Genomic DNA, 2500 nt, shown 5'->3' on the forward strand with positions numbered 1-2500 from the left:
TGCTTCATTAATAAAAGGGTTATGATACTTTCCATTACATTTAATAACTTTTTTTTCTTCCATTTAAATATCAGGACATTCTAATCAGGAAATAAGAGGCGGACAAAATGCATGAACTTATTTCTTTCCTCTTAAAAACCATCTCTTATTTCTTCGTATTTCAACTGAATTCTTTTGGAAGTTACATTCTTCAATAACGACATGCAAAATAATCAATTTTCTCAGAATAATCGATTTTCTCAGTTTTAAAATAAATGGTTTTGGATATGATTCCGGGCGCTTAGAATTACAATTGTCCTCAGGAATAAAATATTGTTTTATACTTTGCTCTAAAATAAAATAAAAAATATTTTACAAGAAAACACAAAGCCGCCCACTTAACCCTAAGCCTTGTGGACACGCGACAGCTTACCGAACGCAAGTTTCTGAATCTAAATCATGATAAAATAAGTTTGAAGTGAACTACATAAATCGATATAACACTCTTAAGGAAAATGTCAGTAATTCTGAATATCTGTAGACAATTTCCATCCGATCTGGAAAGAGGAGGAAGGAAAGCAAACAAGAGTCGGATTTAGAGATGAAGATTCCTCAGGGAAGAGAAAGAATGCAAGAGACTTTATGAGAATCTTATTAGCTGCCTCGTTTATCCACCGTTGGATAAACGACTCGGATGTTAATAGGACAACGTCCGAAACGGCAGGGGATCCATCAGCCCCAGAGCCTCGTCTCGTGGGGGTTAAGGGGGTGGGGGGGGAAGAGTGGTGGGAAGAGAGGGCGAAGAAGACACTCCTAAATCCCTTCCTTAGGTTTGGCATTAATCCGGGATTACCGTCCCATCGTCGTCATTAACTCCGGATTTGATGAGGTGAGGGATTTTCCGGGTCATCAAAGCGGTTATTGGAGGTGGTGGAACAGGAGGGGAGAGAATCGGTCAGGGAGGGGGGGATGGGAGGGGTGGGTGGGTGAGGTACGACGGGGTTGGGGGGGAGGAAGAGTTTATTGATTGGGAACGATGAGGGAACTTCGCTGATAGTTTTACCAAGGGCTGTTTCACGGATCGTTTAGCTCTCGTGGTTTAACGGACTATAAATTAATATACAAATAAAAATGGTGGGAAATAACTGATTCGGGATGAGAGTTTCTTTTCGAAAAATGTGAATTTATTATTGGGGGACAGGGCCGCCGCAATTCTCCGCGGCGCTAAGTGATAAGAATAGACAGCAGTTGATAAGATCACGAGGTTAAAGATAAAACGCATTTCACGAATTAATACATTTTAAAAGTATCTTCCGCATGACTCATTTCTATGGCAGACATTCTCAGAAACATTTGCAAATGCCGCCGTCGTGTTACGCGTTGATATTTCCCGCGGCGCGCTATTTACGAAAACTGCTCCGCTGTCGGGAAAATATGAGCGACTTATTTGCATATTGAGTTATGTTCAAAATCCCTTACCTATTTTTAGCAGCAGCCGCCCTGTCTCGTTGCCGTCGGTTTTTGAACCAATTACCGACTTGTGTGGGCGTGAGGCCCGTGGCCGACGCCAGCTCTCTCTTTTTGCTCGGGTTCGGGTAAGGGTCCTGCAGATACCACTCCCTCAGGAGCGATCTCGTCCTCTCCTTGAAGCAGTGCGTCTTCTGCTCGCCGTCCCAGATGGTCCTCGGGAAGGGGAACTTCTTCCTCACGCGGTACTTGTCGACGGGGCCGAGGGGTCGCCCTCTGAGGCGCTCGGCTTCCTGGTAGTGGGCTTCCAGCCAAAGGGCCTGCAGGCGGGCGTGCGACGGCTTAGAGAAACGCTGTGATTCTATGATGGCATACAGCTCACGGAAGTTCCCCACGTGGAAGGACACAAGGGCGCGCGCTCTCAGCACGGCTTCGTGTTTGTTGAGGTCGTGGAGGTGGGGGTGGGCCACGGGCAGAGACCACAGAAACCTACCCAGTCTCTCCATGTCGCCGCTTTCCTCTAGCGTTTCGCAAACGGCCGCCACTTGAGAAGCAGTGAAGGACAGAGTGGGGAGAGCGACTAAGGGCGTTGGAACCACAGGACCTCCCGAGCTACCTCCACTACCCGACGATGCACTAACATTTGCAGCTAGTCCAAGCACCATGGTTACTCTTGCATCAAGTGTTCAACACAGCACAAGGTCTCCTGTGGGCAGTAAGTAGTGACACACGAATCGACAAATACAGTAACATAAGAAATGGACACAAACGAGATCACAAGTCATGAGGTGCGGTGGGGATCATGTTCGAGAGAGAAACTGCGTCAGTCGTCCTTTCAAACCAGATCCAACTCAGTGATGTTGACAGCGCGAGCGCCGAGGTAGTAATGGAGACCTGAACAGTGTCCGTGAAAGATCTGTAGCGAAGGTGGGCGGGGTTTATCCCCATCACAACTGTTGTTCGGCGAAACAGATCGGGATTGGTTGGGGATGTTACCCTCGTCCCGCCTACAATCCAACCGCGGTTATGATTGGTCCGGAGGGACGGACTTGAC

General features: G+C 47.4%; 1 protein-coding gene across 1 annotated transcript in view; it reads right to left on the minus strand.

Annotated features, from left to right (window-relative positions):
* The window catches only part of LOC135196317 (homeobox protein SIX3-like), a 29573-nt gene extending 27222 nt beyond the window's left edge, over nt 1-2351 (minus strand). The window contains 1 exon segment of the mRNA XM_064223063.1: nt 1459-2351. Within this exon segment, the coding sequence (XP_064079133.1) occupies nt 1459-2111 (653 nt within the window). The 5' untranslated portion in view covers nt 2112-2351.
* Between the last annotated feature and the right edge of the window lie 149 nt (nt 2352-2500).

This window comes from Macrobrachium nipponense, chromosome 17 (assembly GCF_015104395.2).
Source record: "Macrobrachium nipponense isolate FS-2020 chromosome 17, ASM1510439v2, whole genome shotgun sequence".
Classification (NCBI taxonomy): domain Eukaryota; kingdom Metazoa; phylum Arthropoda; class Malacostraca; order Decapoda; family Palaemonidae; genus Macrobrachium; species Macrobrachium nipponense.